Here is a 27,182-nt window from a genome sequence, read left to right on the forward strand (position 1 = left end):
CTGAGTAGAAAGTAATTCATATCAATTTTATGACAGTAGGTTAATAAAGCAAACAAGCACTCAGAAAATTAAATGAATAAAAAATAACCTAAGTAGAAAACATGAATACTTCCAAGAAATCTTGAGAAATATTCGAAGGGGTAAAACAAAATAGAAGGTCAAAAATTGTATCATATATGGAATGGACTTACTATAATTATCAGACAAGCCAGGAGGCCTCTCCAAGCCTCTACCCACTTCTCAGGAGGCTCAGAACCCAGGTCTCTAATTGTAATACACAGACTAAGAGAAGGAACTCTGTTTCTACAGGGATTGTTCCTGTGCCATCATTTTTTAAAAATTTTCATATCCCCAGTAAATTTGCAGTGCTACACTACACTGCTACCTATCATGTTAAGCTAAATCTTTGAAATCATAAGCTGAAATATGGGTTTGAAAATAGGAAGGTAAAACTTCAATCTTCACTTTCTTCATGGAAATATTAGGATTCCCTCCTATCACTTGACATGAAGACAACCTAATAAAACCAATGATTAAGAGATCTGCCACTGTTAAGAGCAAACCATTCAGAAGCCAAAGTTTTCAAAATGAAGAACAAAGAGAAGGAGTAGATAACATCATTATCCCTGAAAAGAAGTAACACACCTTTCAAGGTGTAACCAAGAATACTAGCCAGACACTCAGAAGCTTAGCTCAACTCACCCAGCTCCTATACTGGCTTTTCCTGTTAATTCCCTTCAGAATCAATCCCTTACTGTCCTCACACTGCAATGACTAACTCCAGCGCAGCTCCAGAAAAAGAAACACACCTTCACAGTATAAGCATACTTCATGAAGGAGAAGTATGCAGGTGAATGGCATAGAATAGATCTTCAACAAGATCATAAGTGAAAAATCCCCCACCCCAGAGAAGGCAAGACAAGCTCATAAACAGAGAAAAAGCCTGAGATATTCTGAAATCAAATATTAGACAGACACTAGGGGGGAAAAGGTCATGTCATGAAAACACAAATGGTAAAGAAGGGCAACCCAAAACTCAAACTCCAAGTAGTCCTATAGAAATGTTATTTTAATAGAAATTGCCTAGTGAATTCAAGGGCCTCAAATTTAAAAGAACAACCGTAAACTTCATCAGAGAATTCAAGGACTTCAAAGAGATGAAAAGCAGCTCAAAGAACTTAAATAGAATTGAAATAAATGCCTCAGTGATGTTCAAGGAAACACAAATAATGCAGGGAAAGAGGAAGACAATCCACAATTCCTAAACTTAATTCAGAAACATGATAGAAGTAATGCAGGAAACACAAGACTAAATAAAAATGCAATTGAAAAACTAAAACAAAAACAATGAAACCAAAGCAAACAAAAAACCAAAAAAGCCACAATTAGAAAACCCAGAGGGATTGTTTTATATGTAAAGTGGATCAAGTAGAAGATATGAGGAGATGAAAGTAAAGCAGAGAAACTGAACTATTCAAGAAAGAAATTTGGAAACATCTTTGTAAGCTAAAGACACCTCTAATGTTTTAAAAATTGGAGACACACACAAAAATCCCTTCAAAAATACCAATTTGTTTTCTTTGTGTTGACCATTTTCTGCTGGGGATGGGGCCTGCCCTATCGTATGGTTTGTATACTCAGTAAGAGTTCACTGGAGTAAACTATGGTTTTCTCATTTTTAAAAGCCTAAAACAGTAATGCATAGGAATTATGGGACACCATGAAAACACCAATGTGCATGTTATAGGTATAGATAGAGAAGAATGCCATGTGTAGAGAAGATCTTCAACAAAATCATAGAAGAAAACTTTTCCAAATTAAGGAGAGACAAAGATTCAAGATGTCTACAGACCACCAAAGAAACAGTATCAAAGAGAAACTTCCCCATGGCATTACCATAGTTAATACAGTGTGTGTGTGTGTGTGTGTGTGTGTGTGTGTACAAGTTTATGTGTGTGTGTGTGTGTGTGTGTGTGTGTGTGTGTGTGTGTGTATTCTAAATCAGTATACTTCAAATTCTAAAAGACCATGACTACTGTAGACTGCCCTGCCTAGCAAAACTATCTGCAATCATGGAAGGGGAAAGATAAACTTTCCATGACATAAACAAGTAAAAAGGCACCACAGAGAATTCAGGATGCAAGAGTTTAGACTGAATAGAAAAATGAACATAGACAAGAGACTACATAACTGAAACAATTGCAGAAATACAAATTAGGACTAGGAATACAAGCAGTAAAACATAAACAAAGATAATGGCAACTAGTATGCGTGTTTCAATAATAGCATTAAATATCAATGGCCTCAACTCCACATACAAAAGACATGGGCTACTTTAAAGGATTAAGAAACGAAATTCTCTTGCTGTTGTCTACAAGAAACTCCTTTTACCTAAAAAGACAGACACCACCTCAAATTCAAGATGGAAAATGTACTCCAGGCAAACAGGACTAGGAGACTAGGAAGTAAGCAGGGTCAATTCTCATTAAGAGCTGCCACAAGACTTCAAAAACAAACTAATCAGAAATAAGGAAGGACTCCACATTATCATCAGAACAATTGCCGAAGACATTACTATCATAAGCATTGTGCACCAAACTATGGCACAGGCAATTTCATAAAAGGAACTCTACTGAACTTAAAAATACAGAATAACCCTAATTCAGTAACAGTAGGTAATTACAATGCCCCACTTTCTTCAGCAGACAAATCTTCTTGACAAAAATTCTATATTTAAATGACTTATCAAATGTACCTAAGGGATATCTATAGAATATTTTGCCCAAACAGTGAAAAATTCACATTTTTTTGGTAAAATTGGTATTAAGTTAATATATTTAGTGATGCTTCCTTCTCTAACCCAGGGCACACACTAGGGCACAAAATAAATTTTAACAGAGAATTTTAAATAACTATATATTCTATTTATCCACGTTGCTAGAATAAGCATGTAATCAACAGCAAATCCATCTCTAGAAACTACACAGACTCAGGAGATTAAGCAATAGACTAGGTAATGACGAATGAATCAAAGAAGAAATTAAGAATGAAATTTTAAAAATTCCTAGGAGCAAACAAATAAACAATACAATAAATACAGCTGTAACACATTAAAAGCTGCAAGCAGCAAGAGGGAAATTTGTACATCTAAGTCCCTGCATCAAAAGATCAGAAAGACAAGACTCAAAAACTTGAAAATATTAACAGATCAGAATCAAATCCAGCAGACAGCAACAAATAATAAAAGTCAGCGCAAAAATTAATGAAATAGAAACAAAGAAAATGATATAGAAAAATCAATGAATCTAAATAGAGATTCTTTGGAAAGAAAATGTCAATTGGCACACTTGGCTTAACCAATCAAAAGAATTAAAGTCATTACCCAAATTAACAGAAATATATCTGAAGAGAGAAACATTACAATAACTGCCAAAGAAATTCAGGGGAGTATAAGAAATTTTTATTCAATCTCTACTCCATTGTGTTAGAAAATTTATAAAAGGATATATTTTTATTTATGTAAAACCACTAAAGTTAAACCAAGAACACATCAACAACTTAAACAGGCCCTTGACAGATAAAAGGATTGAAGCAATAATAAAAGGCTCTGTCTAATAAAGCCAGATCCAAACTGTGTCACTGTGGAATTCTATAATACTTTTAAAGAAGATATGTAATCAACACTACTTAAATTATTACTATTAGTAATCATTATTATTAACAATCATAATTTTGAGACAGGGTTTCTCTGTGTAGCCTTGCCTGTCCTAAAACTCACTCTGTAGACCAGGCTGGTCTTCAACTCATAGGGATCTACTAGCCTCTTAAAGGCATGCACCACTACCACCCTGCTTCTTAAATTATTTTAAAAAATAAAAATAGAAGTAGTGTTTCAGAACTCTTTCTATAAAGGCAGCAATAGTCTAATGCCAAGAGTAGGTAAAAACACAACAACAGAAGAGTAAGCTACTCAGGAAAATCCCTGAGGTGCATAGATTCAAAAATCCTGAGTAAAATACTTTCAAACAAAATACAATCGCATACCACAAAGGTTATTCAGGATGATCAAGTTGGCTTTGCCTTGAAGATGCAAAGGCAAATCAATGCAGCAAGTGTAATAACTCATATAGATAAACTTTATAAGATCACATGACCATCTCAATAGGCATTTGACAAAGTCTGACATGCTTTCATGATAAAAGAGCTAGAAAACTGAAATAAACAGACCTTAACATACTGTGTAAATTCACAGATTCTTTTTTTTCAATGGAGAAAAACTTGAAGTGATCCCATTAAAATCAGGAATGACCAGTACTGTCTGCCATCTCCACCCATCTTCAATATAAGGACTAGTTAGAGGAAGAGAAAGAATCAAAGAGATCAAAACAGGAAAAGAAGTCAAATTATACCTATTTGTAGACGCTATTATATAGAAGAATTTTTATTATATAAAAATTCCACTAGAAAGCTTCTAGACATGATCAACATTTTGAGCAATATGGTACGATATAAAATCAATTTACAAAAACAGTAGCTTTTCTAAATGCCAACAATGGATCCACTCCCATTAACAATAACCTTTAAAGATATCTAGGAATAAACCTAACCAAAGAGGTGAAAGTTTATAAATGGAAACTTTTCTTCTCTGTAGAAAAAGACTGAGGAAGACATTAGAAGACAGGAAGAAGGTAAGACACTGCTGCAGGATTTTCAATCATACTATGAACCCTGAGATTGTGTTGTTTACTAGAAAACCCTGTTTCTATTTGGAAACAGAATGAACCAGAGAATGAGAAGGAGCCAGAAGATTAGAACATATTGCCAAAGGCAGGAGGAGGCCAAGCAGAGCAATTCAGACAAAAGCTGAAAGAAGTCAGTTTGAATGGGTCAGCTGGATAGGAATTTTCAGCCAGAACAGCTGAGTTGACTAGGCAGTCGGAGTTCAGAAAGACGTAGAAAGAGTAAGCTTATTGAGGAGTTAATTCCCAGAGGTTGAATACATTCTAGGCCTAGATCATACTGGAGGCTAAAAGCTTTTAGGAATAGGTTTAGCTTATCAGATGGAGGCAGTAAGTCTCTGATACAAGAATTATGTCAAGAGAATTAAAGTTAGTTTTACAAGACCACATTCTTGAATACAATATGTTTCTCCAATACAGGGTTTAAAGGAATTGAGCTGAAATATCCAGGGAGGGCTCTTCCCTGAGGGCTAGGACTCGTAGTATCTGAAGGTGCTTTGCAAGCTGTTAAGGGAAGAAAGATCTCAGCTACAAACCACCCAAATGAGAAAGACATGGTGACACATATATCTCATGAGCAATAAACAGCTGTCTAATTAGACTTATGGTTCACTGAAGTAGCATGAATTCATGCTTGGTATGGCAAATCTAGTCATGGCCGTGGAGTTTCTGGATACTAACTACAGGAAAAGAGCTATTATCGCCAACTTCCTAAGACAATATCATTTCTAACTGCATTTTAAATACATGTCCTTATGCCCACAGGTAAATGCAGCTCTTACCCCTCATCTAAAAAGCTTCCTTTTCTTACAGATTGGATACCATTAAAGAATTCAAGGAGTCAAAATGCAAAGAGCAATTGACCATGGGGTGCCCAACCGCAAGCCTTTCATCTACAAAGAGAGTGTATAGACTTAAGTCTCAGGGAATACCATGGATGGGGTCTAGAAAGACTCTAAGAGCTAGAAAACCAAGAGCTCTGTATGAGATAGTGTTTTCTACCAATGATAGGAAACAACACAAATAAAATGTCAACAAGCTGGTAGCCTACACAAGATCAGCACAATGACAGCACCATTGATATGCAAATGTGAATGAGGGAACTCCACAAAGAACCACCCCTAGATGAAGCAATTGACTGTGAAAGCAGCAGATTGACTCTTCTCAGGAGCAAGTTCCCTGATAGTTTATCTAATCCTAAGTAGTTAGCACTAAACACATTTCATTTAAGAACACATATGCAATAGACACAAGTGTATGCATATGGACAAATGTATGTGTAGGGTTTTGTGCTTATATAAGCAATACTTAAATGGATGGAGCAGGTTGTATTAGTATGTGAATATATATCTGTATGCGTGAGTGTGTGTGAAAAAAATACTAATTAAAGAACAGGTCGTTAATTTCAGAGCAAGAGATGGGAGCACAGGAAGAGTTGGCGAGAGGACTAGGGATAGAAATTTTGTAAATAGAGTATTCATGTGAAATTCTCAAAATTAAGAGTATAAATAAAAAGAATGTTGAATAATTGGTATAATTTTGAGGTAAATGTGTATATATAATATATGTATACACACATATATATGTACATACATCTATCTATCTATCTATATGTATATATATATACAGAGTTGTAGGAAAGTTATATGGAAATACTAAACTATTATATCTAGAGCCAAAGTCAAATGAAGAAATGAACAGGAAGGGCAAAATGCTATCCATGAGTGCAGTAAAGCAGCAGCGGGAGAGAGATCACATGGGTTTGTGTTAGTCTTCTTTTGAGAATTAGGGAGACAGGAAATTTAGTTTTCTTAATTTCTTAAAAGGAAATAAAATACTCAGATGAAACATGAATCACTACTTAACTTTTTAATATCATAAACTTTGCCTGAGTATTGTAATTATTAAATATCTTTCTCTTTCATTAAATTTTGTAAAAATTTCCTGTGATTTTTCTTTGTCTGTGTGAATATATTAAACATTTAATTATTTTCATGACTTCCTTGGCATTTTTATTATCCTCTTTATCACAGCATGTTTCCGAATAAAAGGTTCTTTCTCACACTTGTGTAATTTCTCCATTGGGTGAGGAGAGGTGAAAACGGCTAAGAAGAATTGAGTTCCACATCTCTGCCCTGTTGTTTCCATTTTTTACTGTTTATGTTTTGAAAACCAGGCTTTACATATTTAAGGTGAATGGCAATAGAAATCATAAAACAATGTAGTGGACCACTGAAGAATTCTGGCAAAGCAAATGAGTCATTAGGTAGCCCATAGTAATTAGTATAACAGTCTGTTGCTTAATGATTGTGGATGCCCAAAACTGCCCAACTCTCTGGTCTGATCCCCATATCTCAGAGGAATACATCATATTTCAATAGCATTTTAAATACATGAAATTCTTTGAGGATGTCATTTGTATATACAACGTATCTTGATTATTTTTCCCACTTCTCCCACTACTTCCTCTCATAGCCACCCCAATCACTTCTCATCTTTTCATGTTTTTCTTCTTTGTTTTAACTGACCAGTCTGATCCGATGTGTGATGGTATGGCCAGTCCAGTTAGACCACACCTTGAAAGGTTGAGTCTTCCTTCCTCAGAAACTATCAACTGAGAATGGTTCAATAGCCTTCTCAACAGAGCAACTTCCATATTTCCCACACATTTTCCAACATTTCCATTTGGTATATCCATATTACTTTAAAAAAAATTTGAAGTCTAAAACTTGAATGTAGGAAAATCAGTATTAACAGTAGCTTCAAATTATTGATGTGTTAATGTAAGTAGAGGATTTTACCCTATAAATATAAATAACTTAATTTCAACTCCCAAAAATTGTCCTCTGACCTCTGCATACTCACCATAGTATTCATGGACCTACACAGACAGGCAGACAGATGGACAGACAGATAGACAGCCTCTCTGTCTCTCTGTCTCTCTCTGTCTTTGTCTGTCTCTCTGTCTCTGTCTCTGTCTCAGTCTCTGTCTCTCTCTCTCTCTCTCTTACACGTGTGCGCGCGCACACGCACACACACACACACACACACACACACACACACACACAAACACACGGCCCAATGTGAGTTATTCAGAAAAAGTGGAAATCACGGGTATGAGAAATCACTTATAATTTGCCATCAATCTTTATTGCTCTGCCTCAAGGGAAGGAGAATCTTTCAATATTCATAATTTCCAAGCACTTTATTTTTATTTCCTCATAACTTTCCAATTATAATATTTTTCTACAAAATTAAAAAGAGTAATGTGTTAGAAGAGAGAGAAAAGAAGAGAAAGAGGGTGAGGAGATCTAGTTGGAATACTGTGGTCAAAGCCTTCACTGAGAGTGTTTTATTGTGCACTGAATAACATTGTTTTAAAATTGGTTTCAGACACAAAGACACAACAAAGAAAGAGAACTTCAGACCAATTTCCCTTATGAATATCGACGCAAAAATACTCAATAAAATTCTGGCAAACCGAATTCAAGAGCACATCAAAACAATCATCCACCATGATCAAGTAGGCTTCATCCCAGGCATGCAGGGATGGTTTAATATACGGAAAACCATCAACGTGATCCATTATATAAACAAACTGAAAGAACAGAACCACATGATCATTTCATTAGATGCTGAGAAAGCATTTGACAAAATTCAACACCCCTTCATGATAAAAGTCCTGGAAAGAATAGGAATTCAAGGCCCATACCTAAACATAGTAAAAGCCATATACAGCAAACCAGTTGCTAACATTAAACTAAATGGAGAGAAACTTGAAGCAATCCCACTAAAATCAGGGACTAGACAAGGCTGCCCACTCTCTCCCTACTTATTCAATATAGTTCTTGAAGTTCTAGCCAGAGCAATCAGACAACAAAAGGAGATCAAAGGGATACAGATCGGAAAAGAAGAGGTCAAAATATCACTATTTGCAGATGATATGATAGTATATTTAAGTGATCCCACAAGTTCCACCAGAGAACTACTAAAGCTGATAAACAACTTCAGCAAAGTGGCTGGGTATAAAATTAACTCAAATAAATCAGTTGCCTTCCTCTATACAAAAGAGAAACAAGCCGAGATAGAAATTAGGGAAACGACACCCTTCATAATAGACCCAAATAATATAAAGTACCTCGGTGTGACTTTAACCAAGCAAGTAAAAGATCTGTACAATAAGAACTTCAAGACACTGAAGAAAGAAATTGAAGAAGACCTCAGAAGATGGAAAGATCTCCCATGCTCATGGATTGGCAGGATTAATATAGTAAAAATGGCCATTTTACCAAAAGCGATCTACAGATTCAATGCAATCCCCATCAAAATACCAATCCAATTCTTCAAAGAGTTAGACAGAACAATTTGCAAATTCATCTGGAATAACAAAAAACCCAGGATAGCTAAAGCTATCCTCAACAATAAAAGGACTTCAGGGGGAATCACTATCCCTGAACTCAAGCAGTATTACAGAGCAATAGTGATAAAAACTGCATGGTATTGGTACAGAGACAGACAGATAGACCAATGGAATAGAATTGAAGACCCAGAAATGAACCCACACACCTATGGTCACTTGATTTTTGACAAAGGAGCCAAAACCATCCAATGGAAAAAAGATAGCATTTTCAGCAAATGGTGCTGGTTCAACTGGAGGGCAACATGTAGAAGAATGCACATCGATCCATGCTTATCACCCTGTACAAAGCTTAAGTCGAAGTGGATCAAGGACCTCCACATCAAACCAGACACACTCAAACTAATAGAAGAAAAACTAGGGAAGCATCTGGAACACATGGGCACTGGAAAAAATTTCCTGAACAAAACACCAATGGCTTATGCTCTAAGATCAAGAATTGACAAATGGGATCTCATAAAACTGCAAAGCTTCTGTAAGGCAAAGGACACTGTGGTTAGGACAAAACGGCAACCAACAGATTGGGAAAAGATCTTTACCAACCCTACAACAGATAGAGGCTTTATATCCAAAATATACAAAGAACTCAAGAAGTTAGACCGCAGGGAAACAAATAACCCTATTAAAAAATGGGGTTCAGAGCTAAACAAAGAATTCACAGCTGAGGAATGCCGAATGGCTGAGAAACACCTAAAGAAATGTTCAACATCTTTAGTCATAAGGGAAATGCAAATCAAAACAACCCTGAGATTTCACCTCACACCAGTGCGATTGGCTAAGATCAAAAACTCAGGTGACAGCAGATGCTGGCGAGGTTGTGGAGAAAGAGGAACACTCCTCCATTGTTGGTGGGATTGCAGACTGGTAAAACCATTCTGGAAATCAGTCTGGAGGTTCCTCAGAAAATTGGACATTGAACTGCCTGAGGATCCAGCTATACCTCTCTTGGGCATATACCCAAAAGATGCCTCAACATATAAAAGAGACACGTGCTCCACTATGTTCATCGCAGCCTTATTTATAATAGCCAGAAAATGGAAAGAACCCAGATGCCCTTCAACAGAGGAATGGATACAGAAAATGTGGTACATCTACACAATGGAATACTACTCAGCTATCAAAAACAACGAGTTTATGAAATTCGTAGGCAAATGGTTGGAACTGGAAAATATCATCCTGAGTGAACTAACCCAATCACAGAAAGACATACATGGTATGCACTCATTGATAAGTGGCTATTAGCCCAAATGCTTGAATTACCCTAGATCCCTAGAACAAACGAAACTCAAGACGGATGATCAAAATGTGAATGCTTCACTCCTTCTTTAAATGAGGAAAAAGAATACCCTTGGCAGGGAAGGGAGAGGCAAAGATTAAAACAGAGACTGAAGGAACACCCATTCAGAGCCTGTCCCACATTTGGCCCATACATATACAGCCACCCAATTGGACTAGATGGATGAAGCAAAGAAGTGCAGACCGACAGGAGCCGGATGTAGATCGCTCCTGAGAGACACAGCCAGAATACAGCAAATACAGAGGCGAATGCCAGCAGCAAACCACTGAACTGAGAATAGGTCCCCTATTGAAGGAATCAGAGAAAGAACTGGAAGAGCTTGAAGGGGCTCGAGACCCCAAAAGTACAACAATGCCAAGCAACCAGAGCTTCCAGGGACTAAGCCACTACCTAAAGACTATACATGGACTGACCCTGGACTCTGACCCCATAGGTAGCAATGAATATCCTAGTAAGAGCACCAGTGGAAGGGGAAGCCCTGGGTCCTGCTAAGACTGAACCCCCAGTGAACTAGTCTATGGGGGGAGGGCGGCAATGGGGGGAGGGTTGGGAGGGGAACACCCATAAGGAAGGGGAGGGGGGAGGGGGATGTTTGCCCGGAAACCGGGAAAGGGAATAACACTCGAAATGTATATAAGAAATACTCAAGTTAATAAAAAAAAAAATTGGTTTCAGGAAGCGAAAGGTGTCAAGAAGACATAATCAAGACAAGATCAAGAGATGATTGTGTTCGAGCCAAATGAATGAGCAAAGAAAAAGTATGGTAAAAAGTAAAAGAAACTTTAAAGTAATAAGGAGAAAGTGAGACTCCTAAAAGGGAAGTGATAGCTCTCAAAGATACAAATTAAATAAATGGATACTATGAAGTCAGAAAGAATTAGAGAGAAAAGAGGAGTACATCACAGTCAAAGTCAACCCCATAAATGCTTACAATTATTTCTTGAAAAATAAAACCATAATCAAAGATAAAATAAAAATTTAATTTTTGACTCAAAAACTACTTCTGAAATAAAATTTGAGTAAATAGTGAAAAAGCAACCGAGAAAGCATGCTCTTAGGGTTAGTAATCCAGAGCAAGGAGTAATGGAGCGCCACCCAAGGGACCACTGAGGTGATCTATTAGTAAAGGAGCCTTTGCTCAGCACACAAATAAAAAAATCTTAACAATTTATAACAGTGGAATAAAGAATAGTGTGAGGAATACTGTCCTAGACAAACTGTACTTCAAGTGCAAGGCAAGAGATAAAGGTTTTGAGCATGGTAGAATTTGAAAATATTGCTTCCAAGGGGCCTTTTCATTAGTCTAATATGGGTAAATTTTAGCCAATCAACAGATGATAAAATAACAAAGAGAAACACCAACTGTTAAAGTTCCATTCTAGCTTACATACTTACATACATGCATATAAACATACACCACATGCACACACGCACACGTGTATGGACACACCTGAGCTTATATATACATAACCACACACACACACAGGCACACACACACACATATGCACAAACATACACTTGTACACACACATTCACACACATACACAGAGAAACATATATGTACATATCTATACACACTAACACATGTATACACAGATGCATATATACAAAAACAAACACATTCATATTATACAAAAACCCATATAAACATATAGTCATACATACACATATACACATACATACATACATACATACACACACATAGGTAAACATACATTTATGCACACATTCACATGCATTTACTAACAGAAACATATGAATACACTTATACACTCAAACATATATACCCAGACACATTTATATACACAAAAATAAATGAATACATACAAACACATCCATATAGTCAAACATATACATATATATACATACATACATACATACATACATACATACATACATACATACATACATAAGCAAGCATACATGCATGGGAGTCTTCAGATGTTTACAGCTCTGGACACCGTGACTTTATCCTTATAACATAACCTTACTTCCTGGAACTTACTAACTGGTTTGCAATCCTCTTTTATGGTTTTAAATAGCTAAGTTTTACAGAAAGTTGCTGTAAAATAACAGATAACTAAAACAGGCCTGGAAGATACTGAATTTGAGGGCAGGGAAGTGGCTTCGTTGATAATGTGCCCGAGTCTCAATTGAAGTTTGGACTCCCAGCACAGACATAAAACTTGTACACAGGAGGATAGATTAGTTATCCCCATCCCTGGAGGTGTGGGCAGAACCAGGCAGACCACTGGTTAACAAGCTAAATTGATAAATTTTTGGCTTAATGAGACATAGTGTCTGAAAAAAATAAGGTTAAGCATGATAGAGAAAAACACTATGTTGCTATCTAGCCTGCACATATATGTGCATATGACCTACACAAACACGTGCTCACTCTACAGGTATAAACACAAAAATATATTGAATTTGTAAAGACCAGAGTAGTAGAAAATGGAAATTTTTATTTTCCTTTGTTCTGTTTAAGATTCTGTGGTACCGGTTCAGCAGTGGCAGATAATCATCATGTTGAGGATAAGCAAAAGGGATGGAGGTGTGTTCCCTGCATTTACAGAATTCCCACATGTGCTGGACCCACGTCTGGAAGAGCTAAAGACAACAGGTTGTGGTTGCACTGCTGGTCTGATGATAAATGTCACTAAATGCACAGCAGGAACGGATGACAGTCATGGTGTGTGTGGACAAGGGGTGAACGATGAGTTTACAGGCAGGCGTTGGACAATTGGGAGAAACAGCCAGTCTGGGCCTTTTCTGAGAGACCCGAGAAACTCCACAGATCCCTAACTATAAAGAGTAGGAATCTATGTGAGCTGGACAAATCATTATATGCTAAAGAACAGACATTTATCTCATTAAAGAACTAAAGTGAACAATGAGGGCTTCTCTAGAGAATGCAGATGTATGTTCCAAGACAAAGATCCAACCTGGGCATCTGATATGGCCAATATGAAATACTAACTGTACCCTTCCCCTGTGAGAGGTAAAACCATAGCCACAGAGCTGAGAGTAGAAGGCTACATGTTAGTTGAGAAACCAAGGTTGGAACTGAGCCTGGCACACCCTGTGACAACAGAAACCTGCAGAGGGAGCCCCTTATGACATTGTTGGAAGAACCTGACTTTTGCACAGGAATGCCACCATCTGATGAACAAGAACTTGTGTTCTGTTATTTCTACCAGGACTCGATGCTCAAAATCAAATTCGCCATTTAAAGTCAATGAAAACAACAGCATTTCATTCCATAACAGTAAACACCATGCAATGTTAGGACTGTCAGAAGCTTTATGACTCTAACTCAAGCCTTCAGACTTTGGACTGTGGGCTGGTATCAACACAAGTGTAGATGGCAGATGTTTGGGCTTCACCAGTTATTCCAGATGTTATCTTTTAGAAACGAACTGGCACACAGAACAGCAGAGCTTTCTTGTGCCATGATAGCGGCATCCAAGTTGCCTGAGGAATATATGTATGCACCAACCATTTTTAGAACCAATGGTAAGCATTGACTGGAACGAAGTTAAAAATGAAGAAGAGTAATGCAATTTTTTTTTGGACAAAACAGAACATTGTTAAGTGAAGTTAGCATCTATGTTCTTACCTTATCTTGACACCAGCTGTTTATAGGCTCAAAGGAAACTTTAAATTTTTAAACTGCAAAACTTAAGAAAGATGGTTATTTTCTGTACATAGGTATTTCGCCTGCATGTGTAACTCTACCATGAGTGTTCCTGGTGCCCAGGGAGACCAGGAGAGGGTGTTTGATCCCCTGAAATTGGAATTATTGCCATGTGGGTGTTGGGGATTGAACTTGAGTCCTTTAGAAAAGCAAGTAGCCACTGTTCTTAAGCCCTGGGCTATGTCTCCAGCCATTAAATTGGAAACTATAAGCAAATTAACATTTGAAACCAGTCAAAAAAGGTTTGGCATCCCTACCTTGGTCTAAGATCTGTCTGATGACAGACAGGTAGTCATCGGGCTCCTGCTCTGTTGAGATCTCCCAGCTCTTTCTCGGGATATTTAGTAAGCGATAGAAAGGATCTGAACTCTCCATTCCACAAAGCAGAGTCACAACACTTCCCGTAGAGTGAAGTATCTTCTCCAGAAACTGACACTTCTTTGGCGTCAGGTCTTTAAGTAGATTATTAGATAATATCAGAAGTTTACATCTGTAAGCATTTAAGTGTAGCGATTCCAAATGTGAAAAAGAAAAACTGTGCAGCGGGTATAACAGGATTTCTTCTCTTTCTACAACATGTATAAATATTTCTCTCAAGTATAGAGCCCATTCCTTGGCATCTTCTTCATGGAGCAGTAGGATATCTTTTGCATTTCCTAGAAAAGGAGGGAGTGAAAAGAGGTTTCAATTTTCTCATAGTTGAAAAGCTAACAGCAGGTTATTACACTCAAAACTTGCAAAACAGAATTTGGGAAACACGGTAATTTGCCTATAACAGATACCAATATTGTAGAACAGTACTATCCGTATTGTAATCATGCAGATTATAAAACTAGTAAGCTATAACACAGTCCACACCTTGCAAGAGCCTTCTCTGTACTCATTGCACAAATGTGACTTCGCACAAGCCAACAAAATAAAATGAATTTACATGAAGGAACTCAACAGTGAAAACCAAACAGGATGTAGGTTAATGACGTCGTAGGTTAACAAGTTGTGGACTGCCTAGACTGGTTAATGACGTCGTAGGTTAACAAGTTGTGGACTAGCTAGACTGCTTAGTGGGTAAAATGCCTGCTGTCAACCCGAGCATCCTAGTTCAATCTCTATCCCCAACATCCTGCAAGGAGAGAACTGAGTCCCGTATGTTGTTCTCTGACTTCCATACATTTGCTGTTGCCTATGCACCTCTACACCTCTCCATATACAATAAAAATTTATTAAAATTTAAAGTAATGAAAGGTTATTACTGAAATACACAGGAAGTTCTTATAGAAAAAATACAGAACTAAAGTCTGTCTCCCACTCAGAACCAAGATTGATGGGAAATAAGAGCCAAGAAAATCTTAGGATCCTCAAATCCTACCTGATACTGCATCACAGAGCATCTGTGTCAAGATCCTGTAAGGCAGGCTTGAAGCTGAGTGTCAGAAATAAGTCAAGTGCACAAATTCAACCTCTCCATCAGAATAGAGGGGAGGACTTTTTAGAAGACACTTCAAGGACCATCCAAGACCAAACTGCAGAAGTTCACAAACTACCCTTGTCCTTCCCTTCTCCTTCAGTTTATATGAGCAAGCATGGGAAATCAGCCTTTTACCAGCACCAAATACAACAAAGGAGAAAACAAATAGGGATATTTTCCTGCCCATATGAAAACAGAAAGTCTAACATCCATTTACACAAATATGAGCAGAGTAAACATTAGAAGTACCAATTGTTCTTTTTTTTTATCTGATGGGACCATACTAATGATTATAAAAATAACAGTGATCATGACAATAAAAATACAACTCCGCATATAAGGACTAGCGAAAATAATTAAGGGAGAAACTGACAGGCCTTCAGAGTATAAAATCTACTGGAGGTTGAGCAGAACAAGTGTTAAAGACAATTTAACCTTTTTTTCTTTAAAAAAAAAAGTCTACATCTTCCAGGTAGAGTTTTAAAAGTAATAACTAGATTAGAAATTGGGAATATTTTTTGAGGAACTGATTATGTTCTGATTGATTTTCCTTATACAACATATGCAAAACAAATAAAACCCACATTTGCAGACATTTGGGGTTTTTAATTAATGAGTAATATTTTTCAAAGTTATCTTGACAATAGAATACGATTAACAACTCTTTCTTTCTTTTTATTATTTATTTATTTTTACACTAAGATTTTATTCCCCTCCTCAGACTGTTCCACATCCCATACCTCCTCCTCACTCCCAACCAAACCTCCAAACTCCCTGGGGCCTTCAGCCTCTTGAGGGTCGGGTGCATCTCCTCTGACTGAATCCAGACCTGGGAGTCCTCAGTTCGTTATGTGTTGGGAGCCTCATCTCAGCTGCTGTATGCTGCTGCCTGGTTGGTGCTCCAGTGTCTGAGAAATCTTGGGGTCCTCCTACAGGGTTGCCCTCCTCCTCAGCTTCCTTCAGCTTTTCTCTAATTCAACCAGAGGGGTCAGCAGCTTCTGTTCACTGGTTGGGTGCACATATCTGCCTCTGACTTTTTCAGCTGCTTGTTGGGTCTTTTGAGGGCAGTCATGATAGGTCCCTCTTTGTGAACACCCCATTGCCTCAGTAATGGTGTCATGTCTTTGGGCCTCCCCTTAAGCTGGATCCCACTTTGGACCTGTTGTTGGACCTCTTTGTCCTCAGCCTCTTCTCCATTTCCATCCCTGCATTTCTTTCAGACAGGAGGATTATGGATTAGAGTTTTGACTGTGGGATAATAACCCCCATCCCTCACTTGATACCCTTTCTTTCTGGTAGAGGTGGGGTCAACATGTTCCCTCTTATCACTGTAGGGCATTTCATCTAGGGTCCCCCCACTTTGAGTCCTGAGAGTCTTTCACTTTCCCGGTCTCTGGTACATTCTGTAGGTCCTCCCAACCTCCTTCCTCCCATGGTCACCTATTTCTATTCTTTGTCCTGGTCCTCAAGGCTTCAGTCCTCCTCCCACCCCCCGCCTAATACCAGATCATGTTCCCGTCTGTACTAACTCTCCCTTCCATGTCATTCCCTCTCCCCTTGCGGTTGCTCTCTTCTTCTTTTCAAGTGGACTGAGGCCTCCTTATTTGGGCCCTTCAGTTTGTTGACCTTTTTGAGTTCTGTGGACTGTTTGTTGGGTATTCTGTACTTTTTTTTGCTAATATCCCCTTTTAGTGAGAATATATCATGCATGTTATTTTGTGTCTGAGTTACATCACTCAGTATGACATTTTATCGTTCCATCCATTTGCCTGCAAAACTCAGGATGTCCTCATTCTTAAGAGATGAGTAGTACTCCATTGTGTAAATGAACCACATTTCTCTGTGTCCATTCTTCTGTTGTGGGACCCCTGGGTTGTTTCCAGCTTCTGGCTATCACAAATAAGGTGAACATAGTGGAACATGTATTCCTGTGGTATTGTACGGCATTTTTTGGGTATATTCCCAAGAGTGGTATTTCTAGGTCTTTAGGTAGTTCTATTTCCAATTTTCTGAGAAACCCCCAAATCGATTTCCAGTGTGGTTGTACTAGTTCACAATCCCACCAGCAAGGGAGGATGAGTGTTCCTCTTTTTCTACATCTTCACCAACATGTGTTTTCACCTGAGGTTTTGATCTTAGCCATTCTTACTGGTAAAAGGTGGAATCTCAGGGTTGTTTTGATTTGCATTTCTCTGATCACTAAGGACTTTGAACATTTCTTTATGTGCTTCTCAGCCATTTGAGATTCCTCTGTTGTGAATTTTCGGGTTTAGTTCTATACCCATTTTTTGATTGGGTTGTTTGGTTTTCTTGGGGTGTTAGCTTCTTGAGTTCTTCATATATTTTGGATATTAGCCCTCTATTGTATGTGGGATTAGTGAAGATTTTTTTCCCAATCTGTAGTTTACTGGTTTGATTTGTCTTATTGACTATGTCCTTTGCCTTACAGAAGCTTTCTAGTTTCATGAGGTCCCATTTATCAATTCTTTTTTTTTTTTTTTTTTTTTGGAGCTGGGGACCGAACCCAGGGCCTTGCGCTTCCTAGGTAAGCGCTCTACCACTGAGCTAAATCCCCAGCCCCCCCATTTATCAATTCTTGATCTTACAGCATGAGCCATTGGAGTTCTGTTTAGGAAATTTCCCCCTGTGCCAATGAATTCAGGGGTCTTTCCCACTTTCTCTTCTATTAGATTCAAGGTATCTGGTTTTATGTTGAGGTCTTTGATACACTTGGACTTGAGCTTTGTGTATGGTGACAAATATGGGACTATTTTCATTTTTCTACATACATACAGCCTGTTAGGCCAGCACCATTTATTGAAGATGCTTTCTTTTTTTCCATTGTATATTTTTGGCTTCTTTGTCAATGATCAAGTGTATGTAAGTATGTGATTTTATTTCTGGGTCTTCATTTCTATGCCATTGATCAACCTGTCTTTCTCTTTACCACTATTGCTCTGTAGTAGACTTTGAGTCAGGGATGGTGATTCCCCCAGCTGTTCTTTTATTATTAAGAATTGTTTTCATTATTCTGGGTTTCTTGCCTTTCCAGATGAATTTAAGAATTGCTCTTTCCATGTCTTTGAATAATTGTGTTGGGATTTTGATAGGAATTGCATTGAATCTGTAGATTGCCTTTGGTAGGATGGTCATTATGTTAATTCTGCCAATCCATGAGCATGAGAGATCTCTCTATTTTCTGAGATCTTCTTTGATTTCTTTCTTCAGAGACTTGAAGTTCTTATCATAAAGATCTTTCTCTAGCTTTCCTTTATACAAATGATAATCAGGCTGAGAAAGAAATTAGGGAAACCACTCCCTTCACAATAGCCACAGATAATTAAAAATATATTGGGGTAACTCTACCCAAATAAGAGAAAATGGAAATATTTTCATTTTCAACCTGAAACAAAGCTGGGTGCTTCAAAGCAGATGTTTAAAAAGGATGAAATGAAAGCAATGTAGGAAAATATGATCGAGTGGCTTAAAATAAAAAGCAATAATAATGAATAACATGGATAGCATGAATAACACAAAATCTTGAGGTCAAATGAGAAAAGGCTTCACTGAATCCCTGTAGAGGGATTTCAGAATGGGGTCAGTTGATAAAGAGCCTGCTGTACTAGCATGAGGCCTGAGCTCCAAAACTCACGGAAATAAATAAATAAATACATAAATACATAAATAAATAAATAAATAAATAAATAAATAAATAAATGAGGGAGAGAAGGAGGAAGGGAAGAAGGAAAAAAGAAGTTGGATGTAGCATTTTTAACTCGTACAATGCAGGACTGGAGACAAATAGCTCTCTGGAACTCATGGGCTAGCCAATCTAGCTAAGACTGTGAGCTTCAGGTTTAGTAAGAGACCCTGTAAGATGGAAAGCTATAGAGAAAAGCATCTTACATAAACCTCTGACCTCCTCACACATATGCATATATGTGTAAGCAAACAAACCTGTATGCGTATGTGAATGTATCTATAGGAACATGTGAACACATTACACTAATCTGTGCTTACACCACATGTGAATACAAATACAATATTCTGAAGGATAAATGATCTAGTTGCTGAGGAAAAAGGGGTAATGGGAGGGGAAAAGAAGTGGGAAATGAGGGTGAATGGAATCAAAGTATCTACATACTTCATAAACCTTTTATAATGAAACCCCATTATTACCTAATACATGCTAATAACAGCTATAAAGATAGTTTTATTTATAATAGCCAGAAGCTGGAAAGAATCCAGATGCCCTTCAATGGAGAAATGGACACAGAAAATATGGTACATTTACACAATGGAGTACTACTCAGCAATCAAAAACAATGACTTCATGAAATTCATAGGCAAATAGAGTCAACTAGAAAATATCATCCTGAGTGAGGTAACCTGATCACAGAAAAACGCACATGGTATGCACTCACCAATACATGGATATTAGCCCAAAAGCTCGAATTACCCAAGATACAATCCAGGGACCACATGAAGCTCAAGAAGAAGGATGACCAAAGCATGGATGCTTCACTCCTCCTTAAAAGGGGGAACAAAAATATTCCTAGGAGGGGATATGGGGGCAAAGTATGGAGCAGAGACTGAAGGAATGGCCATTCAGAGCCTTTCCCACATGTGGCCCATATATACAGTCACAAAAACTAGATAAGATTGATGAAGCTAAGAAGTGCATGCTGACAGGAACCGGATATAGATGTCTCCTGACAGACACAGCTAGAGCATGTCATATACAGAGGCGAATGCTAGCAGCAAACCATTGAACTGAGAATGGGACCCCTGTTGGAGGAATTAAAGAAAGGATTGAAAGAGCTGAAGGGGCTTTCAACCCCACAAAAACAACAATGCCAACCAACCAGAGCTCCCAGAGACTAAACCACTACCCAAAGACTATACATGGACTGACCCATGGCTCCAGCTGCATATGTAGCAGAGGATGGCCTTGTTGGGCACCAAAGGAAGGAGAATCCCTTGATCCTACTAAGGTAAGGGAATGTTGGGAGTGGGAAAGGGGGTGGATGGGGAGGGGAACACCCTACAGAAGAAAGGGGGGGAGGGAATAGGGGGCTTATGGACAGGAAACTGGGAAAGGGAATAACATTTGAAATATAAATTTAAAAATTCTAATAAAAATAAACTTATTTATGTGTGTATGGTATGTATATATGTATGTATGTATGTATGTACGTATGTATGTGTATGTGTTGTATGTATGGGTATGTGGCATATAATAGGTAGGCCGCATACCCATCACATGGCAATGAGAAGACAACTTTCAGAAGTCAGTTCTCTTGTTCTACCAGAGATTTGGGATTTTTGGATCAAACTTAGGTTGTTGGTCCTATGTGGAAAAAATTTTTACCCATTGAGCCATATTACCAACCCAAGATTTTTAATCTTTTTTTTAACTCTTGGAATAATGAATATGAGGTACCAGCTTTGTGAATCAATGAGGATGCAACTGGAAAAAAAAATTTAAAGTACCCAAACCTTGATTACAGTGACCTTAGTTTAATGGTTATTATAAAACTTTCTGTACCAAGAAAGAAAAAAATTAAGTCAACCACAAGGGGAAACAGAACATTTCTTCAGAGCAATTTCAACAGATTACAGTGAACTATAGGTTAGTTCTCAAAAGGCAAATTCCCCTAGAGTTCTGATATTATAAAACGCTGTACTGTGCAGCAATGATGTGGCTGTGGCTACATTGATGTGGATAAATCAAAAGGTAACAGTGAGCGAAATGAACAAGCACACAGAGCAGAAGTATGGAATCCACTAGACACAGATAAGGATGTTTGAGACAAGGGTTAGTTGGTCAGGCTGAGGCAGCCTGCTACAGCTCAGGAATTACTGTCTATCTTGGTCTGGGTAGGGGTTACATAAATATATACATACAGAGAAATGTACTCATCTGTATATATTTGACTCCAGCTCTTTAAACTCTGGGTCAGGACCCATGAGGTAAGATTTAAGAAATGGCTTATGCGCTAAGATCAAGAATTGACAAGTGGGGCCTCATAAAACTGCAAACCTTCTGTAAGGCAAAGGGCACTGTGGTTAGGACAAAATGGCAACCAATGGATTGGGAAAAGATCTTTACCAATCTTACATTTGATACAAGGCTAATATCCAAAATATACAAAGAACTCAAGAAGTTTGATTCCAGAGAGCCAAATAACCCTATTAAAAATGGGGTACAGAGCTAAACAAAGCATTCTCGGCTGAGGATTATCAAATGGCCAAAAAGCACCTAAAGAAATGTTCAATATCCTTAGTCATCAGGGAAATGAGAATCAAAACAACCCTGAGATTTCACCTCACACCAGTGAGAATGGCTAAGATAAAAACTCAGGTGACAGCAGATGCTGGCAAGGATGTGGAGAAAGAGGAACACTCCTCCATTGTTGGTGGGATTGCAGACTGGTACAACCATTCTGAAAATCAGTCTGGAGGTTCCTCAGAAAATTGGACATTGCACTACCTAAGGACCCAGCTATACCTCTCTTGGTCATATACTCAAATGATGCTCCAACATACAACAAAAAACCATGCTCCACTATGTTCATAGCAGCTTTATTTATAATAGCCAAAAGTTGGAAAGAACCCAGATGCCCTTCAACAGAGGAATGGATTCAGAAAATGTGGTACATCTACACAATGGAGTACTACTCAGCTATCAAAAACAATGACTTCATGAAATTCATAGGCAAATGGAATGAACTAGAAAATATCATCCTGAGTGAGGTACCTAACCCAGTCACAGAAAAACATACATGGCATGCACTCACTGATAAGTGGACATTAGCACAAAAGCTCGAATTACCCAAGATGCAATCCAGGGACCACATGAAGCTCAAGAAGAAGGACGACCAAAGCATGGATGCTTCACTCGTCCTTAAAAGGGGGAACAAAAATATTCCTAGGAGGGGTTATGGAAGCAAAGTTTAGAGTAGAGACTGAAGGAACAACCATTTCAGACCCTGCCCCACATGATTTTATATATATATATATATATATATATATATATATATATATATATATATGTATATATATATATATATATATATATATATATATCTCCACCAAAACTAGATAAGATGAATGATGTTAAGAAGCACATGCTGACAGGAATTGGATAATTGGATATAGATCTCTCCTGAGAGACACAACCAGAACGTGTCAAATACAGAGGTCAATGTTAGCAGCAAACCACTGAACTGAGAACGGGACTCCCTTTGGGGGAATTAGAGAGAGGATTGAAAGAGCTGCAACCTCATAAGAACAACAATGCCAACCAACCAGAGCTTCCAGAGACTAAACCACTTTCCCAAAGACTATGCAGGGGCTGACCCTGTGCTCCAACTGCATGTGTAGCAGAGAATAGCCTAGTTAGTTACCAGTGGAAGGGGAAGCCCTTGGTCCTGATAAGGTTGCGGGAATGTCGGGGGGTGGTAATGGGGGGTGAATGGGGGGGAGCACCTTTATGGGGAGGGGATAGGGGGCTTATGGACAGGAAACTAGGAAAGGGAATAACATTTGAAATGTAAATAAAGAAATATATCCAATAAAAAAAGATTTCTGAACTCCTGACAACCATAATTCAATTCCACATCAAATGCACACTGAAGCTTAGGTGTTTCTGGACGTTGTGTTCCTAAGCTTACACTGTGCAGCCTCACTACAGACTTGATTCTGAACATAAGACAGGCATATTTTGCACTGTGCACATTGTTGTACATGCAAAGCCAATGCATACTACTTGAAACACTACAGTTCAGATTCCAAACTAAAGCATGCTATGAACTGTCCACACAAAGTTCTCTGCTCCAACAGAAACAGGGTTTAATTATATGAATCAACCTTTTAATATTTAACACTGCTATTCCTCAGTGTGGGCATCAAATTAATGTGCCTTTGAATTGTACTGCAATAGGATGATTAATTTTTTTAAAAATTACAATTTGAAATGATCACTTCAATTTCATGAAATGTCACTTGGTAAATTTTAGCTTGTCACTAGAACAAGATTTCCGTTCTTTAAAAATTTCTATAAATATTATTTTGTCATTTTTTTTCTGTGATGTTTTCAAGATTGGTCATTATAGAGCATTAACAAAGTTGATAAAACATGATGATGCTTTGTGTCTCAAGTATCAAATATTCAGCTGATATTGAATTCTTTAGCTGAAATTAAACACATGGATTAGCATGCAGATTAGATTGTCTTTAATAAATGATACAAAAGCATATCTATCTATATGTATATATTTAAAATAAATGTTCTTATGATTTATAATCAACAAATGTTTGACTTGTACACTGTTTTATAGACCTTATACTGTGTAGATGGGGAGATAGGAAGAAATTTTAGGCAAAAGTGATCACAAGCAGAAATTTTTAAGATGTCCTGTTTTAGAATGCATATAAGCTAAAGTGTAATGAACATGGAAATTAAAGAAGTGTAGCCAAAGGAAGCTTGGGGATGGAGCTACTGGGTAGTCTCTGAGACTGACCAAGCTTACAGCAGGTGGGTTTGGGGGACAGGATGCACATAAATTATGATGATTATACCACTGATACTTAAAAACAGAAGAGTGAATACAAACCATAGAAACATGGTGGATCTGAAAGGCAGATGCTTTATAAGATTTTGCACATATAATAAAAAGTTAAGTAAAAATAATTTCATAGACACAAAACAAAACATGTTATAAAAGAAAGTGGGATAATTATATGTCACTTGGGCGAATGCTGTTGATATATAATATCATAACAATGTGAAAATTGATTAGTCTTAATTGAAAGTTGATGTTAAGCTATCCTAGAGCATAAGTAAGATGCACTAAGTGATATAAATTCATGCATAGCATCCCAGTAGAGGGATGCCAGCAAATAATAGCTAACATCAAAATGCATAAATAACAATATTTATCACACACAACACATGCATAAGCCATACAGGCAATTCAATCTTTCCTATATCTATCAAAAATATTTCTAATTAAAAAGTGACTGATACAATGAATAGCCCAGTAAAAGCACCAGTGGAAGGGGGAGCCCTTGGTCCTGCCAAGACTGAACCCCCAGTGAATGGGATTGTTGGGGGAGGGCGGTAATGGGGGGAGGATGTGGAGGGGAACACCCACAGAGAAGGGAAAGGGGGGGTTAGGGGGATGTTGGTTCGGAAACCGGGAAAGGGAATAACAATCGAAATGTAAATAAGAAATACCCAAGTTAATAAAGATTTAAAAAAGTGATTGATAAATAAATAGCACAAGTATGGAATTGAACGAAGAAATATCTGAAGGGATTCTGGTTCTTCAGTTCCTAAGGGAAGGACCGGTGTTAGGAACACAAAGGAAAAGTTACTGCTGGGTATCAGGGTACACAGCCTGCCACTGTTCAACACGAGACACAAAGGAAACCAAAACCAGTGACAGACAAAAATGCTGCTCAAATGCAGCACATCCAAAGAGAGGACATGGCAATGCAGGAAGTAGATAAAGGACAGAGGTGAGTTGAATGGATGTCACTGTAGAACTCAGACCAATACTGAAGGCATTAGGACTACACCATTGGCCTACAGCTAGCAAGAAGCCAGAGTGGGATGCCAAGGTATAAGTGCTATCCAAAATGCCACACTGAATAAGAAAATAAAAAGTAAATAAACCGAGGAACTTGAATGAAATAAAGTTAAAGCTTCATCGCTGAAGCTGAGAAGGTAAGCACTAAGCTCATCTTTAATAATATGTTATCTAAACTTAGTGATTAATATTTTACCCAAAAATTGATGCAATCTTTTTTACTCTTTTTCAATAATCTGAACCTCTTTTAGTCATGGTGAAAGCTGAGCCAGCATATTCGCTTAGGTTTAATTTGTCCTCTGTCAATAACGTCTTTATGCTAATTTTCAAAAGACTGAAGATTAGCAGTAAGTATCAATTCTTTCTTCCTCATAGAGGAAGTCCAGCAAGTCATTTGGTCTTTAATTTTCTCAGTCACTATTTATTGAGAGTTTTGGAGTCCTCAGTATGCCACTCAATATCATCCCCTACTGTCACCAGGTCTCCTTTGGGATGCCCTATGATCTCTGTGGAAATAATTCAGACAAGTCAGACCAAATATACTTTACTGTAGTTAAGACACTCAAAGGGTAAGAGTGGATGATGGCACAAAATGTTATTGTTCCACTCACCAGTTTAGTCAGGCTTGGTGCAATTTTTAAAGTCTCTAGAACAAGCAGCTACTCCTGAGAAACTCGTTCCTGGTGATTTATAGACCTATTTGAAATGTGTCTGTAGGATGGGGACAGTTGTATAAAGCCTCCTGGTGGACAGTGTTCAGTGCTCTTAAAACCAGACTAGGTAGCTATTTAAGAATGACCTGTACAATCCAGGAAGCCTGAATACAGCCACAGATAAGAATCATTCTTCAGACCAGTAATGACCACCCAAAGGACCAGTTCCTGGTTTGCCAGACAGAGTCCAAATAATGACCCATGGTGAACCATGCCTTGGAGAACTGTGAGAGATGTTCTAGGGGGATAAAAAGGCAGAGGGCCTTTTACCTCAAGTGCATTTTGTCCCCTGGATTGTTCTTGGATATGCTATCATGCCTCCTGTGTTAAACATTTACATTTAATTTCTAAAACATGTTTATTCTTGTTGAATGTTGGAACATGGCCATAGAAAGCCAATCTGGAGAAAGGATATGCTGAGTGCTGCTCTTCCTACTCTGGTGCTTTCCCAGATAGAATCTATAGTATGTGCCATGCCGTTGTGTTCAAGTTGGTCTGTTCTGAGAAAATTCTGTGAAAGGGCTGCTCTGTTAATATTTAGTAGGTGTTTACTGGTGTTAATTTACATGTTTTTCTGAACTCAAAAAACTCTCGTAGGATCATTGCTTTCTTTGTTACATCAATGTATATAAATACATGGAAACCGAAGCTGGCTACAACATTAAACATTAGTCCCATTCTTTAAGGTCTTCAAGTCCCAGCTCTCACAGACAGATCTGCATAGATTGATGGGTGTCAACCCTGGGTTTCCAGGCTATTGAGGGAGGGGTTAAGTTCCAGTATCCTCCAAGCCTGCTGACACTGAACTAGCTCCGGAACTCATTCATTTAACTCACAAGGTGAGAGAGATGGTCTTTTTCACTCACCGATAATCTCTCTCAGGGGAGCTTGTCAGAGCCACAAAGGTAATCAGGGACCTTTGCATTGCCTTTGATTCTCTTCATAAGAAACTGAGTTGAGTCCAAAACCAAAAGTTAGTAGTAGCTGTATTCATATCTATGACACTCTTGTTCTTTGTCCTAAAACAGAGAAGTGTGCACTACAGTAACATATAGGCTGCAAATTCTACAGGAACTGTCCCTGAGTTATCCAGAGCAGTCTGGAGGTAATGTACTTCTTTTAACACATTTGAACTAAATCATGTATTTTCCCTATTTAAGGAAGGGTGGCATTGTGGAGATCAGCCAACTTTTATTAGTTGGGAAGTTGAATAATAAATGAAAACCTAGTTCATAGAAACATAAAATTTCATTTCTGG

At 37.9% G+C, this 27,182-nt stretch overlaps 1 protein-coding gene across 16 annotated transcripts in view; it reads right to left on the minus strand.

Annotated features, from left to right (window-relative positions):
* Bank1 (B-cell scaffold protein with ankyrin repeats 1) overlaps window positions 1–27,182 on the minus strand; it is a 290,528-nt gene that overhangs the window by 236,299 nt on the left and 27,047 nt on the right. For 11 of the 16 annotated variants that reach the window (XR_015666973.1, XM_087629369.1, XM_087629372.1 and 8 more), the window contains 1 exon segment: window positions 14,408–14,806. Coding sequence is in view for 15 of the 16 variants with exons in the window: in XM_087629369.1 (XP_087485495.1) it covers window positions 14,408–14,806 (399 nt within the window). In the remaining variant the exon portion in view is untranslated. 16 annotated transcript variants of the gene reach the window in all.

The sequence above is a fragment of the Rattus norvegicus genome, chromosome 2 (genome assembly GCF_021556685.1).
Source record: "Rattus norvegicus strain SHRSP/BbbUtx chromosome 2, alternate assembly SHRSP_T2T, whole genome shotgun sequence".
NCBI lineage: Eukaryota > Metazoa > Chordata > Mammalia > Rodentia > Muridae > Rattus > Rattus norvegicus.